Source organism: Vombatus ursinus, unplaced genomic scaffold (genome assembly GCF_900497805.2).
Source record: "Vombatus ursinus unplaced genomic scaffold, bare-nosed wombat genome assembly UNPS02014798.1, whole genome shotgun sequence".
Lineage (NCBI taxonomy): Eukaryota > Metazoa > Chordata > Mammalia > Diprotodontia > Vombatidae > Vombatus > Vombatus ursinus.
This window is the reverse complement of record NW_020954576.1, coordinates 25,387,432-25,403,648: the sequence shown is the minus strand read 5'-3', so window position 1 is coordinate 25,403,648 and position 16,217 is coordinate 25,387,432. Positions and strand designations below refer to the sequence as shown.

Below are 16,217 nucleotides of genomic sequence, written 5' to 3'. Positions count from 1 at the left end.
TAATAGACCGCCAGGGACCTGGATCACATGGCCAAGGGAGAATAGAGACCAGCTAGGATTAGGGAGGTAAAACAATGGAGGGCTAGGCTAGGTTAAGGGTAACAGAATTGGGAGATGGAGTGTAGCTTGGCCAGTTGATGGGATTATAGCCTCAGGCAAACACCAGAGATTTGGCCATGTGGGAAAGTTCAGGGTTTTTCCTTTCTGGGGTCCAGATCCCAACCCCAAAGCTGTATACAGGAAAAGTGATGGATTTGTAGTCAACCTGAGTTTGAATCCTAGGTCTGACATGATTTAGCAGTGGTCAAGTAAGTCAAATGAGGTCCTGCCATCCCTTCAAGCTATCATCCTGAAGAGGTGGGGGGGTTTTGGGGTGCTCCTAGATGCACAGAGGCACCCCGAGATCGCAGGAAAAAGCCCCAGATCGCGGCGCTGAATCTGCCTGAATGAATTCAACCCAGATCTTCTTCCAGCCAGAGGAAAAGTTTATTAAAGATAAAGCATATAGGCCAGACTCCCGAGGAACGCAAACATCAGTGATCTAAATGGGGGTCTGAATGGAGGAGGCCAGGTGACGCTGGTAAGTATGAGCAGGCTGAGGCAGTCTCAGCCTCTTGGGCGTGAGGAACGCTCAGCTTCTAAATGGGGGCTGGGGGCTAAAGAGGCCAGGTGATGGCCATGAGGACAAGCAGGCATGGGAGTCTCAGCCTCCAGGCTTGAGAAATTCCCAGCGTCTGAATGGGGGCTGGGGTGAAACTTAAGTACAGAAAGACTAGGGGAGGGGTCTAGGAGTGGCCAAGCAGTTTGGAGTGACAGGAGGAGGGGTCTAAGGAGATCTGGATGGGAGTGGCTAGTAAACTGGGGTGACCTGGGTCCTGGACCTTGTGACACCTAGCTAGGATTAAGGGTGGGATCTGGATGGGAGTGGCCAGCAAGCTGGGGTGAACAGAACTCCTGGGTCCTGGACCTTGTGGGCCTAGCTGGGATTAAGGGTGAGAAGTGACCAAAGGCCATAGGAAGGTGAAACAATGGAAGGGAGATTGGGTGTAGCCACAATGCAAGGCCCGTTGAAGCAGGGAGGTGATTGAGGGGAAGGGTCCAGGTGAGAATTTCAGTTTGGAATGTCTGAGAGATCTGAACAGACAATGAGAATAGATAATGAAGGGAGCTGAAAGGGGGGGAAGTTTGCTCTCAAAGGGAAATAAAAGCAGTTTCTAAAAGTTTGAGGTTTTCCTGGGACCGGTAGACAAACTGAAGCCAGGTTCTTTTTGGGGTCAGGAAGGAGAGCGCATTTGAATAAGATTTCAAAGAGAGAATCTAAAAGTTTTAAGGTTTTTCTGGGAATTGCAAACAAAGGAGCCAAATTCCTTTTGAAAAGGGGCAAAAAGGGAAAAGAGGCAAAGGTAAACCTCTTCAATCCTACATCTCTTCTCTGGAGCTGTCCTAGAAAAAGCTGTCTACACTTATTGCCTCCACTTTCTCAGATCCCACTCACTTCTCAGACCCTTGCAATCTGGCTAGCAACCTCATCCCCCATTTTGTGCTCTCCAAGATTACCAATAATCTCTTAATTGACAAATTCTATGACCTTTTCTCAGTTTTCATTATTCCCAACATTTCTATAGCATTTGACACTGGTAACACCCACTTTTCCTGGGTACTCTTTCCTTCTTAGGTTTCAGTACTGGTGCTCTCTCCAGCTTCTCCTCCCAGCTGTCTGATAGCTCCTTCTCAGATGATTACGCTGGCTCATCATGAGTGAATCCCTCTTTTTTGGTTATCTCATTAATTCCAATGGGTATTATCTCTATGCAGACAGTTAACAAATCTATATATTCATCTCTGAACTCCATTTCTGCGTCACCTACTGTTTGTTGGGCATCACCTACAAAAGGAGGAGGTGGTTTGTCCCAGTGCAGAAGCCCACACAGCAGGACCCAGCAGCATTTTGCCCTTGAGTCAGTCAAGTAGCCAAACAAAGGAGAGTTTAAAAATGAGGAGATTTAATCAGTTTCTTCTACCTATTGTAATTCCTTCATTTGGCAGCAAATGCTTCTCCAAATGAGCAATTATGTGGTAACTCACACATCCATATTAGGGAGGAGAAAAGGAAATCCATGTATAATAAAACTTCTGTGTCTAAAGAAATTTTTTAAAAAAGATATTATTTTATAGCTATCTGGAGATATAAGTAGAATATTGCTGGCCTTCAAATCTATGTACAGATTAGAGCAATGGTGTGGCAGCTTCCCAGATTATGGTAGTGTGGCAGTTCCAAAGATGGTTTCCCAGCTTTCCCTTTTGTATAGGAACAGATCCCATTACTGACATATGTTAGTGATTATCTTCTATCTTGCCGATCCATTATTTGGCATCTTTGAGTACAGTAATTTGTTGAAGAAGGGTAAGAGTAGAAAAGTGAAATGTTCCCTTATTTACTGAAAGTTGGCCAAGGAGGATATGTAGGAACTTATCTAAGATACCAGAAGATGATATGGAGGCTCAGGTGGTTACTTTATCTATTAGGTTATTATTGGACAAAGAGGAGGAGACCTTCCTGGCTGATTTTAGGGGTGAAGGCAAAAAGCAAAAGACAACGAACACTTATGGGATATATGCCAATTATCTGGCAAGTGCTTAGAGCATGTCTCTCAAATGAGAACTTGAAGGCCTCATAGAGGTGCTGATAGGTGAGGTTTTGTTTCTTCCTCCCCTTAGGACTATACATGTGAAATGTTAATTCAGGCTCCATTGGGTAGGGAGAAAAATGAAGACACAAAGAGAAATGTCTGCCTTACTTAACTATGTATATATGTGTATATGCTTATATGTTCTATAGCAAGGGATATTGATTCATTTATACTCCTTATAGCAAAGGATAGCACTTGCATTTACAAACTTATAAAAAATAGAACTATAACCCTATTCATCAAATAAGGAGTCATAGAAATTATAGAAACATTATAGAAAGCGTTATCAAAGTTAAAGATTTGTTGACCTTGCTGCAGTCCTCATTCCCCTTTGTAATTCTGTTACATTTGACTCTATTAACTTCCTACTCTTTTTCTTTAGCTTCCGTGACTTTGACTCCCCCCCCCCCCCAATATGGATGCATGAGTTAACACATGATCATTCATTTGGAAAAGCATTTACTGCCAAATGAAGGAATTGCAATAGGTGGAAGAAATCATCCTTATTTGGGGGGGGGGGGGGGCAATTCAGGTTAGGTGACTTGCCCGGGGTCACACAGCTAGTGTCAGTGTCTGAGGCCACATTTGAACTCAGGTCCTCCTGACTCCAGGGCTGGTACTCATCCACTGCGCCACCTAGCTGCCCCTCATCCTTATTTTTAAACTCTTCTTTGGCCACTGGATTTGGCTCCAGGGCAAAATGCTGCTGGGTCCCGCTCAGTGGGTTTCTGGACTAAGACAGATTACCTCTTTCGTCTTTGGTAGGCAATGTCCAATGAAATCCATGGCATTTATGACATCCAACAAATTCTATGAGAACTTCTAACTTTCTCCTGGTTCTCCTACCCATTTGGTTTTTGTTTTGTTTTGTTCTGAACTTGAGAAATAAAACAAGCATTTCCATAACAAAGTGGTATAGAAAAAAAAGGAGATTGTATCTGAAACTGCAGATCTTATATGTACAACTTGCTGTTGTTTTTAAATATACAACAAAATTATCATGTAGCATTTTTTCTCCTCCCTCTTCCCCCTCCACCCTAGAGATGGCTACCATTAGATATAAATATGTATATATATATATATATGTGTGTGTGTGTGTGTGTGTGTGTGTGTGTGTATGTATGTATGTATGTGTGTATATACGTCAGTTCTTTCTCTGGTTGCAGACAGCATCTTCCTTCATAGGACTTCTGTAGTTAAATTGAGTGTTTATAATAGAGTGACTTAGTTGCTCAAAGTTGTTTTTAAAACATTATTGCTGTTACAGTATACAATGTTCTCTTGTTTTTGCTCATTTTGTTCTTCATTATTTCGTGTAAGTCTTTCCATGTTTTTTTTAAAATAATCGAGTTCATCATTTCTTATAGCAGAATAGTATTATACGATGAGCATATAGCACAACTTGTTTAACCATTCTCCAATTGACAGGCATCCCCGCAATTTCCAGTTCTTTGCCACCACAAAGAATGCTGCTGCAAGTATTTTAGAACATATAGGTTCTTTACCCTTTTCCTAGTCATCTTGAGAAACAGTGGTATTGCTGGGTCAATGGGTATAGGCATTTAATAACTCTTTGGGCATAATTCCAAAATGGTTGGCTCAGCTTCCAGATCCACCAACAATCAATTAAGGTCCCAATTTTTCCACATCTCCTCCAACATTTGTCAATTTCCCCTTCTATTATTTTAGCCAATCTGATAGGTATAAAATGATATCTCAAGGTTGTTTTTAATTTGCATTTCTCTAACCAATAATGATTTAGAGCATTTTTTCATATGACAATGATTGTTTGATTTCTTCATTGGAAAATTGCCTGTTTATATTCTTTGACCAATTTGATCAATTAGGGAATGACTCATATTCTTATAGATTTGACAGAGTTCTTCATATATTTGAGATATGAAACCTTTATCTGAGGAATTGTCTATAAAAAATTTCCCCCCCAGTTTTCTGCTTTCCTTTTAGTCTTGGCTACATTGGTTTTATTTGTATAGAAACTTTTTAATTTAATGTAATCAAAATTTTCTATTTTCTACCTCATAATGCTCTCTATCTCTTGTTTGTTCATAAATTATTTACCTATCCATAAATCTGGTAGGTAATATGTTCCATGTTCTTCAAATTTTCTTGTAACATCTACCTTTATATCTAGGTCATGCATCCATTTCAACCTTATCTTGGTAAATGGTATAAGAAATTAGTTTATGCCCAGTTTTTACCAGACTGCTTTTCAGCTTTCCCAACAATTTTTACCACGTAATGAATTCTTGTCTGGAAAACTTAAGTCTTTACTTGTCAAACACTAGGTTACTATATTTGTTTGCTGCTGTACATTGTATGTCTACTCTGTTCCACTAATCTACCTTTTTATTTCTTAGCCACTACCAGAATAATTTTGATAATTACTGCCTTATAATATAGTTTAAGCTCTGGTACTGCTAAACCTCCTTTCTCTATACTTTTTTTTCCCATTGGTTCCTTTGATATTCTGGACCTTTAGTTCTTCCAAGTGAATTTTGTTATTATTTTTCCTAGCTCAATAAAATAATTTTTGGTAATTTAATTGGGATGGCATTGAATATATAGATTAACTTAGGTAAAATTGTCATTTTTATTATATTGGTTCTGCCTACCCATGAACAATTAATCTTTCTATATTTATTTAAATCTGATTTTATTTGTATAAAACTTCTTTTTTTTTGTGATTTTGTTCATCTAGTTCCTAGGTTTGTTTTGTCATGTCTACTCCCAGGTATTTTATAATGTCTAGAGTTATTTTAAATGGGGAGTCTCTAGCTAGCTTTTCTTGTAGGGTTCTATTGGTGATATATAGGAGTACTGGTGATTTATGTGGGTGTACCTTATATCCTGCTACCTTACTAAAATTATTAATTATTTCAATTACCTTTTTAGTTGAGTTAGAGTTTTCCAAGTATATCAAAAAGAGATATGTATGCAAAAAGAGATAGTTTTATTACTTCATTGCTCATTCTATTTTCTGTTTCTTTTTCTTCTCTTATTGCTATTACTAAGATTTCCAATACAATACTGAATAATTTTTGTGACAGTTGGCATCTTTGTTTCACACCTGATCTTACTGGGAAGCTTCTAAAATTGTATCCCCATTACAAACAATATTTGGTAATGGTTTTAGGTAAATATTTCTTCTCAATTTAAGGAAATGTCCATTTATGCCTAAATTTTTGTGTTTTTAAGAAAAATGAGTGTTATACTTTATCAAATGCGTTTTCTGCATCTGTTGATGTAGTCACATGATTTTTGTAACTATTGTGATTGATAAGATCAATTATATTAATAGTTTTCCTTACATTAAACCATCCCTGCATTCCTGGTATGAATCTCATTTGGTCATAATGTATAATCTTTATAATATATTATTGTAATCTTCTAGCTAGTATGTTTTTTAGGATTTTTGCATCCATATTCATTAATGAAATTGCTCTATAATTTTCTTTCTCTGTTTTTACTCTTCCTGGTTTAGGTATCAAAATTATATTTGTTTCATAAAAGAAAATTTGGTAGGATCCCTTCTTTGCCTATTATTCCAAATAATTTGTTTAATATTGGAATTAGTTGTTTTTTAAATGTTTCATAGAATTCACTTGTTAATCCGTCAGGGGCTGGTGCTTTTTTCTTAGAAAGCTCTTTTATGGCCTGTTCCATTTCTTTTTCTAAAATAAGTCTATTTAGATATTCTGTTTCCTCTTCTGCTAATCTAGGCAATTTATTCTCCTACCCATTTGTATGCTCCTTCTCTGTTTCTTTGGCTGGTTCATAATCCTACTCCTACCCACTAAATGTCACTATCTCTGGACTCTTTCTTAGTATTCTTCTTCCTCTACATTCTCTTCTTGGCAATATCTATGACCAGTTTATGCAGATGATTTCTAAATCTACATAGCACTACTAACATGTCTTTTGAGTTCCAGTCCTATATTGCCGTCTACCTACTAGACATCTCTACCTATAATGTTCTACTCACATCTCAAGCTCAGTATATCTAAAACAGACTCCATCTACCCTCCAAAAACCATCTATCCTCTGAGTTTCCCTGTTTTAGTTGGGAGTGCTATTATTCTTCCAGTCACCCAGTCTCAAAACTTTGATTGTCTTGGAGTCTTCCTTTCCTTCATTTCCCATATCTAATCAATTGCCAAGTTCTGTTGATTCTATTTTTGGCAATATCTTTTCCATTGGTCTTCTCTTTTCAATTCATACTGCCACCACCCTAATTTAGGCACTCATTACTTCTCACCTGGACTATAGTAATAAAATGCTAAGTAGTTGTCTTCCAGGCTATACAGTCTCTCCCCCTCTTTAATTCAACATTCACAGTCACTCAGCCAGTCAATAAAATTTATTAAGCACCTACTATGTGCAAGGCACTGTGGTAAGCATTAAGGATATAAAGAAAGGCAAAAGATGGTCCCTGCTTTCAAGGAGCTCACAGTCTAATGAGAGAGGCAACATGCAAAAACTGATACATATATATATATATATATATATATATATATATATATATATATATATACACACACACACACATATATATATACACAAGATATATACAGGATATATACAAGATATGTATATATAGAAGATATATGAAGGATGAATTGGAAATAATCAACAGAGGGAAGATATTAGAATTAAGGAGGATTGAGAAAGTCTCCCTATGGAAGGTGAGATTTTAGCTGGGATTTGAAAGAAGTCAGGTGTCAGAGACCAGGAGGGAGAATATTCCAGCAATGCAGGACAGCCAGACAGAATGCCCAGAGTTGGGAGGTGTAGTGTCTTGTTCAAACTTGTGACCACTTTTCTCAGGAAATGTCCATTGACTATATATAAAATAAAAACACTCTTAAGTGCCTGTCCTTTAAGGCTCTTCTCAATCTGACCTGCATTTCCAGTCTTATTTCCTTCTACTTCTATTCACAAACTCTACATTCTAGGCACATTGGAGCAGTAATTATTTCCTTTCATTTACACAGGCTGTTGCCTCCATGCCTGAAACATGCTCCTTTCACATCTCCACCTGGTGAAATCCTTCTCTTCCTTTAGGGCCCAGTACACTTTTCCTGAGGATATTCCTCAACTGAGAATGATCTTTCTGTCTTAATATTGCTTGTGGCACTTTGACTAGATATCTCTGATCATATTTATTTGTGCTCATGTCCCCCTTTAGATTCTTGCTCCTTGAAGGAATGATCTGCTGTATTAAATCTTTATATTCACGAGGCCTAGTTTAGGACCCTGCATCATAACAAGTCCTTAATAAATGGTTGTCAGATTGAATTGAATTTTGCTAGTGCCATGTTGGGGGGTGGGGGAGGAGGGGTCAGCTATTTTGCAAATTATGTCTAAGGCCTTTTATACATCAGATCAATAGACTTCATTTGCAGTGGTTTTGCTTTTTCAAATATCTCCAAGGTAATTTGTAAGTCCTCCTCTAGTATTAAATTAGGTAAGAAGTAACAGCTGAACTGTCTTTATTTTTGTAACTTTTCTAGACCACGAGTCATAAGGAAGTTCACTCCAAAATGGTATATCCTCCAGGTCGTTCTACTTCTGCTAGCCTTGATGTGGTCATCATACAATATTGCTGTTACTGTGTACCATGTTCTCCTGGTTCTGCTCACTTCACTTTGCATCAGTTCATGTAAGTCTTTACAGATTTTTCTGAAATCATTCTACTTATCATTTCTTAAAGCACAATAGTATTGTATTGCATTCATATACCACAACTTGTTTAGTCATTCCCCAATTGATGGGCATTCCCTCAATTTCCAATTCTTTGCCACCACAAAAAGAGCTGCTATAAATATTTTTATGCAAATAGGTCCTTTTCCCTTTTCTTTTTTTCAATCCCTTTGGGATACAGACCTAGTAGTGGTATTGCTGGATCAAAGGGTATGCACAGTTTTATAGCCCTTTAGACATAGTTCCAAATTGCTCTCCAGAATGGCTAGATCAGTTCACAACTCTACAACAGTTCATTAGTGTCTCAATTTTTCCATATTCCTTCCAGCATCCTTTTCTATCATATTAGCCAATCTTACAGTTGTGAACTGCTACCTCAGAGTTCTTTTAATTTGCATTTCTCTAACCAATAGTGATTTAGATCATTTTTCCATATGACTATAGATAGCTTTGATTTCTTCATCTGAAAACTGCCAATTCATAACCTTTGACCATTTATCAATTAAGGAATGATTAGTATTCTTATAAAATTGACTCAGTTCTCTATGTATTTGAGAAATGAAGTTTTTGTCAGAGACACTTGTAATAAAAATTATTTCTCAGCTTTCAAGCAGAATATTTATTAACATTTGACTAAAACTTTGTCTCTTCTGATTCCTAATAGATAATAGTAAAAATATTGTACATCAATGTAATGTAACCTTTAAGGTTTTACAAAGGGCTTTACTCAGAATTAGACATTGAGGGGATGCCCATCAGTTGGGGAATAGATGAATAAGTTGTGATATGTATTTATGATGGAATAATATTGTACTATAACAAATGATGAGCAGTATGTTCTCAGAAAAACCTAGAAAGACTTACATGGGTTGATGAAAAGTGAAATGTACTGGGTACAAAGTAACAGCAATATTGTAAGATGATCAGCTGTGAATGACTTAGCTATTCTCTGCAATACAACAATCCATAACAACTCTGAAGGACTTAGGACTAGTGGTGTCTGAACACAGATTGAAGAAACTTTTGTTTTGTTTTATTTTTTCACTTTATTTTTCTTGAGTTTTTTTTTGTCTGTTTTCTTTTACAACCTGACTGTTATGGATATGTTTTGCATGACTATACATATATAATCTATACGGAATTACTTGCCTTCTCAATGAGGGGGGTGGGGAGAGAGAAAGGGAGAGAATTTGGAACTCAAAGTTTTAAAAACATGTTAAAAAAATTAAAAAGAGTGAAACAAAAAGGACTTTACTCACAGTAACTTTGTAGGTAGTGAATGTATTATTCTCTTCAGTTTATAGATGAGAGAAGTGAGGTTGCAAGGAATAAAATACTTTGCCCAGTGTCCCATAACTACTAAGTGGAAGAGCTAGGAATTGAAACCAGCTTTTGTGATCCTAAGATGAGTGCTCTTTCTACTTGGGGTTGCATCCAGGACAAAGTTGAGTGATAGGTTGATTCTTTAAGAAAACAGAATAAAAGGGCCAAAATAGAGAGAACAAGGAGAAAAACTTTGCAGGTATTTATATCTCAGTACATTTCACTCTTCATCAACCCATGTAAGTCTTTCTAGGTTTTTCTGAGGACATACTGCTCATCATTTGCTATAGCACAATATTATTCCATCATAAATACATATCACAACTTACTCATCTATTCCCCAACTGATGGGCATCCCCTCAATTTGCTGTTTCTTAGGCTAAAAGAAAAGCTGATATGTAGAGAAGTGAGTACCGTACATACTGTCTGTAGTGCTGAGGCCTGGCATGCCATTGAATTCAACACTAAGGTCCAACCCCTGAAACCAACTATCAGCTGCTGCAACACTGGTGAGCAGATAAGTTTGTCCGGCTTTTAAAGTTCATTTCTGTTATTGAGAAACAATTCAGCTGAATCTTGCAAATCACTGAAATTTTCTATAGAAAATAGTTCTATGACATGAACTGAACAAGAAAGTGTAAAATATCTTGATCAGTCTTTAGTCTAAGGATTTCAGTAATGATGTGGTGTTAGTTGGATTTTTTCACCTGTTTTTCTTCCTTTCTCTTCACACACACACACACACACACACACACACACAGATCTCTTTCACTGTGTGTGTAAGGAAGATGTGATAATCTTGGTTTGCAGATAATGAGATGAGGTTGTTGTTTGTCTTTCCTTCTTGAAGAGGACCACAACATCAGGAAGATGATGCCGTAACTCGCAAGTGCATTGTATTTATGTGAGGGAGGGCTGTGCAAAGTCACCAGCCTCAGTTTCTCCTCCTGAGCCATCTGGGTCCAGTTGCAAGATGTAAATCAGGACAACTGGAGATAACCCCCAGTGAAGTGGAAGACCTTGGCCTTTTTAGGGTAAGGTCTTTCCCAGATCTCAGTTTGACTGAGGTAACACCCATTTAGTGATTAAGGCTAGGTAAGAAATAAACCAAAGAATGGCCTCTTTTACCTAGTCAAAAAAAATTTAATCTGGGAGGGGAAGACCCTCAGGATTTCTGGCCAAAACAGAGACAATTGCTATTTACATTTACTCTGAGTCAGTTGGGGTCCAAACAATGATCAGCGAATGGGGCTTGGGCTGGGACCTATTGTTGACCAATCAATGAGAGCCAGAGTGAATTGGGTTTCCTTAAGAAAGAAATCTAGCCATCAAACCCAAAGATATCTTGCATCAAAATTTACATTGCTTTGGGCAGAGCACATGGAAGTAAGGGTATGATACCCTATGTGGAGTGAGGGAAAGGAAGGAGGAGAGGAGAGGGGAAGGGAGAGAAGCGAAAAGAGGAACTACATTGCCCAACAGGAACTGGCCAGCTGGATCTCCAGTGGGGCAGCCGGTACTACAATGAGATGAGGTAGCACAGTACAGTAAGAGTGCGGGATTGAGAGGGTAGGGTTCAAATACCACCTCTGCCATTTACTACCTAGGTGACCTTGGGAAAATCACCTTACTCTCTCTGCCCCTCATTTTCCTCATCAGAAGATGAAAGAACTAGATTGGCTGACCTCTAAGGTCACTTCTACCTCTAAATCCTAAGATCCCAAGGGTTATCATAGAAAGATTAGTGGCCCTACATTTTTCAGAGGACAACAATCATTCTACACAGCACAATTAAAACTACAATTTAACTCTCTGTTTATTCTCACTCCTTACCAGGCTCTGTTGTTAGTGGAGGGAAATAACTACCCTTGTGGAAGATATGCCCTCCTTCCTTGAAGTTATGATAATTGAAGTAATGCTGTCACTCTATGTTTCACATAGAGGAAACCACACTTTCTTCAATGTCTATGAATAAGGTAATGGAAAGACAATTGCATTTGGGGTCAGAAAATGTGAGTTTTAGCCCCAGCTGTGACAGTAAAGTTATACGACCTTAAACAAGTCATTTTATATAGATAAGTTAATACATTAAAAAAAAAAGTCATTTGAATTCTCTGATCCTCAGTTCCTCATCTCAGAATAATAGCTGCATGAATTTCCAGCCTCACAGAGTCATGGAGGAAAAACACCTTGTAAAATGGAAATCAGTAGGACTGGGAATGATTATCTGGGTAGTTTCATCAGTTTTCTTACCTTCATTATTGAAGACCCTGAGACAAAAACTAAAGCTGCATCTCCATTTAATCTGTATTCCAGTTCAGTTTCTCTCCTGTTCAAACTGAGACCTACCATGATATGACTTCACCATGATGTTAATACACTCAACTATTCAAAGGATAATGAATTAAGACATCAATTAAGCACCTTTTATTAGGAAAGGTGGAAATGAAAGATCTTAGAGATCATTTAATCTATTCTCATTTTTCAGATGATACAACTGAAGCCTATATAAGTTATGGATTTCCATAAGTGGTAACTGGCCTAATTTTACACACAAGACAACTAAGTCCTAGAAATGTTAACCTGGTATAACACAGCTACTTAGTCACAAAGCAAGGATAAGAACTCAAGTTACAGATTTCTAATATGATAGCTTATTTACTACATTATTATTGCCCCTATTTCTCATCCCTATACCCATAATCTTCCCCTCTTCCCATAATGCCACTCTCACCTCCTCCCTGCAGGGTATCAGGGTTTTAGGTATCTGAGCATATTGACTTGTCTACAGGCATCTAATAAATGTTTGTTGAATTTAAGTGAGCAAAGATACAAAATGAAATAGCATCCATTTTTTAAAAAAAAATTTATTAGCTGGATTAGGCATTATTACTATGTAAGGGACACAGCACAACACACATTTTCTCCTGGTCAGAACCCCAGAGTCAAAAATCTGTCTCTCCAGGCTTCACAGTAGAACTCTGATGATCAGAAATGAGATAGTTCTTTCCAAAATAAGACTTTGTTGGGATTTTGCCTGAGAGCTACAGAGTGTAGCAGAGGAAGAATGAGGTAGCAGACAATCTTCCATTCCCAGTGAAAGCTGTAATGAGTTGGTTAGAATTTCTCTTTTCCGAATCTAACATCAAAGACTTTAGAGTGACAATATTTATACATGAAAGTGCTTAGAAAATAGGTAGTTCACAGCAACTATTGGAAACAGAAAAAAAAAAAAAAAAGGAAGAAGAAAAAGACACAGAAGAGGCTCAGGCCTCATCCGTAGCCAGGAAGCCTGTCTCCTGAACTCACGATGAATTCTCTTGACTTCCTAGGAAAAATAGGGCTGGCTAACCAGGTAAAGGAAGTGACTTACTAAAGAAAAAGTTACTTTCCACTCCTAACTCCCCCTACCTGAGTTACATAGCCTCCAAGATCCTTCTGTACATACCACGTTTTTCAGAAGCACACTAGGGTTCTATGTCTATGGCTTCAGTTTCTTCATGACCGGCATTCCTTCTGAGGAACAGCTACACTGCATCACCTTCATGTTGTGAAGGTTGACCACCTTGGTCACAATCTTGTCTCCTTCCTTAACAGCAACAATCAGAGGCAGAGGAGCGGTACTTGTGACGTGGCATTTCCTTTGTATGGCGAAAGGCCACCTGAAGTTCAGGTGCTCCTTCTTCAGTTGCTGACAGCTCCCCACACAGTCATAGGCTTTGAAGCCAGGTGGGTCCAGGATCCAGTTCTCAGTCCACTTGAACTCCTGAAGGTTAATGTATGTCTCACGCCGGCAGCATCGGGTGCCCTGAGTCAATGGGACATCAGGGTTGCAGTTGCCATGGGCACTATGTGGATGAAAGAAGAAAAAGCAAGATGAGAGCGCTGCATTGAGATCAGGAGAAGGTTGAACTAGGTGTTTATACATGCTAAAAGGTCATACATGCCAAAGAAGTGACGATTTCACTACCCTCCATCCCATACAACTTTAACGGCAAAATGTGGTACCAAGACTGTCTCCTGGACAAGTCCTTTAGAGCTTGGGATTCAGTTTTCCCTGATCCAATGTTATTACATTCTTATATAGGATAATCCTAACAGATAGTTACAGACCCCAGTCACAAGGATGGAGTTCATTCTCAAAGGATTGCCGTCTGGAAGTTCCCTCAAGCCCATTCCCTTGCTCATACCCATATTCCTCCATGTCCAGTGTGTGCAGTTGCAGCTGGGGAGCATGCAACTCTCCATCAACAGGATTTTGGGAGGAGAAGTGGATGAATTTGTGTGCATTGGAAGACATTGGGCCTATGTTCTCCCTGTGGATAGAGACCTCCAGGACCAGCGGCTGGTTGACCTTGCCCTCCTGCTGCCAGTAATTCACAGCTTGGCTCACATCAAAGGTTATCCAGCCGGTTTCATGCATAGATACTCGTCTGAGGGGAGAGAAAGACAGTGAGAAAACACCCAGTGTAGACCAACCTTGTATCTAAATCCTCTGAGCAACAAGGGAAAGAGGTGACCCACAGATGCAGAAGAGGCTAGAGATAGGGAAGGGTACCTGAAGGTTTGTAACAGTTCAGGGACTCAGCGAATAACCCAGAAGCCTCTTGTTTACACTGTTTGTGAGGTTCTGGGCTCTTTGCAGTGATGAAGCTGACCCTTTCTCTCCCATTAATATTTATAATGCCCCTTACATTAGTCCCTCTTCCCATTCCCCTTTCTTGGGCAGAAGCTGAGGATTATGGGACCAGTATTCTCCTCCTAAATCCTTTCCTACCTGGAATCGATCACATATGTCCGGTTGGTGCCATCTTCTCTGACCTGCACCCAGTAGATGGTGACACTGGCATAGGAGTGGAAGGGGAACATTTTATGCTGTTTCCTGATCACTCCCTTCGGAGACGGTTTCTGGAAGAGCCTCAGCACAGCCTGGACCAGCTCCCTGGTGGGGGGAAGCCGGTTCTTCATACTGAAGACCAGCATTTGGTTGGAGGCGTCAGAGAAGATTCTGCCCATGATTTCTGTGTAACATAAATCCCATAGTCAGTTTCATTTTACTTCCCTCAGAAAAGGCCCAGAGACTGGAAAGAGGCATAGTTTGCATTCATGGAGGAAGCTACCTATTTATAATAGTTAAAATAGAAATATAGTCTTAATTGAATTTTTTTTTTTTTAGTGATTTCAAGGTGGTAAGGGTAGGGACAAGGAGATCCTAAATAATTTTAAACCGTTGATAACCTCAAACCTCATTTTATTTCACTCTACTCTCCTTCAGAAAATAACTTCTTAGCTAATTTTTTTCTGGTCTTTACTATTATTTGGGGGTTCCAGTGAGCAACAAAACTTTACTCAGAGAAAGAGAAAATGGTTCACATGTGATGAAATACTCCAGGTGGGAGCCATGCCATGTGTTATCAGAGATTTTCTTTACTTTTTCTTAATGGACCATGACCTAGAAATGCTAGAGTAAAGATGCCTTCTGTCTCTACTTCTGCTATCAGTCCCTACCTGACTCCTGACTCCCACCCCTTCTCCTGCCCCTAGGTATAGGGGCAATCCTTTGTCACATAAGACTGAGGTTGGATTTATTTCTTAAGTATTTTATTAACAAATAACTGGAATGAATACCACGAAAGTAAAATAAAGCAATTTTACAGAGGTACATGTTACTGTACCTGATATATCTGTCTGGTTTAAAAAAAAAAAAGATCCACCAACCCTAGCTCTGTTGTGAGGGTGGGTCAAAGCCCCAGCACAAGGAGCAAGGCCATGACTTTGGAGAGGGCTGTTACCTGCAATGGTTCGGCTGTGCCTCTTTCCCCGGGGCGAAGGCTCCTCAGCGCTGCGCTTCATCAGAGACACGTACTTGGTCCTCACATGATCCGGGATGACCAGGTGCTCCACGTCTGCCTTTTCTAGCACAGGGATCTCGCTGAGTTGCAGTTGCCTCAGCAGGCTCTCCTGGAACTTCTCCTCCATGTGCATTGCTCTGATGCTGGCAAGGAGCAATGCCCACATTGCCCAGGTCAGTTCTTGGAACCTCATGCTGTCCAGCCGAACTGCACTAGGTAAAGAGCTGCTGAACCAAGGCAGGGGCAGAAGTTTTCCACAAGCTGTTGCCTGGAAAGATGCTTCTGGCTCAGTTGCCTGAATAAGGAGTCAGAGTTTGGGGGCTTGCTTATATAGATAGGTAGCTGGAAGCTCCCCCAGCGCCGGAGAAGGGCAGATGGGAGGGTCACACCCCCTAAGACTCCCTGGGGCTAGAAACACATTAGACAGACAAGTTAATATCCTGCAAAGACTATACAAAGGATTGTCTCAGACTGACCCTAGGTAAGGAATTGGACCTCATTGTGTCTCTGAGCCCCACATTCAGCTGACGATGTCTTTGGGTGGCCCCTTTTCCACGCACAGTCTGTACAACAGAGAACTGTTGGGTCTCCCTCTTTTATTCCTGCGACAGAACACTCAGTCTTTTTAAAC

General features: G+C 39.4%; 1 protein-coding gene across 1 annotated transcript; it reads right to left on the bottom strand.

The window, feature by feature from the left end:
- Positions 1-13,215: 13,215 nt before the first annotated feature.
- On the bottom strand, positions 13,216-15,779 carry LOC114049601 (left-right determination factor 2-like). Its single transcript, XM_027870860.1, has 4 exons — positions 15,527-15,779; positions 14,512-14,755; positions 13,925-14,167; positions 13,216-13,582 (listed from the first exon to the last, which is right to left on the bottom strand). The coding sequence occupies exons 1-4, from the start codon at positions 15,777-15,779 to the stop codon at positions 13,216-13,218; spliced, it is 1,107 nt and encodes a 368-aa protein (XP_027726661.1).
- Between the last annotated feature and the right edge of the window lie 438 nt (positions 15,780-16,217).

Coding starts and splice junctions, on each gene's coding strand:
- LOC114049601 (XM_027870860.1), bottom strand. CDS start 15,779: ATGAGGTTCCAAGAACTGACCTGGGCAATGTGGGCATTGCTCCTTGCC. Junction 14,756..15,526: donor GCACAGCCGAACCATTGCAG/GTAACAGCCCTC, acceptor TATGTTACACAG/AAATCATGGGCAGAATCTTC. Junction 14,168..14,511: donor ACATATGTGATCGATTCCAG/GTAGGAAAGGAT, acceptor CTCTCCCCTCAG/ACGAGTATCTATGCATGAAA.